At 52.2% G+C, this 467-nt stretch overlaps 1 protein-coding gene across 1 annotated transcript in view; it reads right to left on the bottom strand.

Moving 5' to 3' along the window:
* The window catches only part of TRIM24 (tripartite motif containing 24), a 110,587-nt gene extending 110,323 nt beyond the window's left edge, over nucleotides 1-264 (bottom strand). Inside the window, exon 1 of the mRNA XM_045288919.1 lies at nucleotides 238-264. Within this exon, the coding sequence (XP_045144854.1) occupies nucleotides 238-264 (27 nt within the window). The remainder of the gene's footprint in view (nucleotides 1-237) is intronic.
* Between the last annotated feature and the right edge of the window lie 203 nt (nucleotides 265-467).

The following is a 467-nucleotide window of genomic DNA, read 5'->3' on the forward strand; positions in this document are numbered from 1 at the left end:
GACTTATGCGACTCCGCCCTCAGGCCGCGGGGCCACTGCCTCCCATTGGGTCTCGGCGAGGCTGCACTCCCGAGCAGAACTGAGGGCACGTTTGTTTGCCACCCAGCTCCTGATTGGGCCCGCCTGTTGGGGGCGGAGCCTGACGCCTTGTTAGCTATCGGGCTCCTGATTGGATCCACCTGAGTCAGCCCCGCCTACGGAGCTTCAGCAGGCTTGTTTATACCACTAATTAAGTACCTGCTTCAAAAACTCTGAAGGAGCCATGGTGCTGTGTTGGTTCAGCGTCCAACTGATAACCAGAAGCCTCTCTGTGGGACAAAGATGGGACCTGGCATCTACTTCCCTAAGAAGTATTGTCTTGGAAACCCTGTGGCGTTAGGAATGGTTAACAATGGATCGGTTTGACAAAAATTATGGGCTTCTGTACAAAGAGTAAATGTAGGAAATGAAGACAGGATAATGAAAAA

The sequence above is a fragment of the Echinops telfairi genome, unplaced genomic scaffold (genome assembly GCF_000313985.2).
Source record: "Echinops telfairi isolate 266 unplaced genomic scaffold, ASM31398v2 ScPeMD7_23;HRSCAF=83, whole genome shotgun sequence".
Classification (NCBI taxonomy): domain Eukaryota; kingdom Metazoa; phylum Chordata; class Mammalia; order Afrosoricida; family Tenrecidae; genus Echinops; species Echinops telfairi.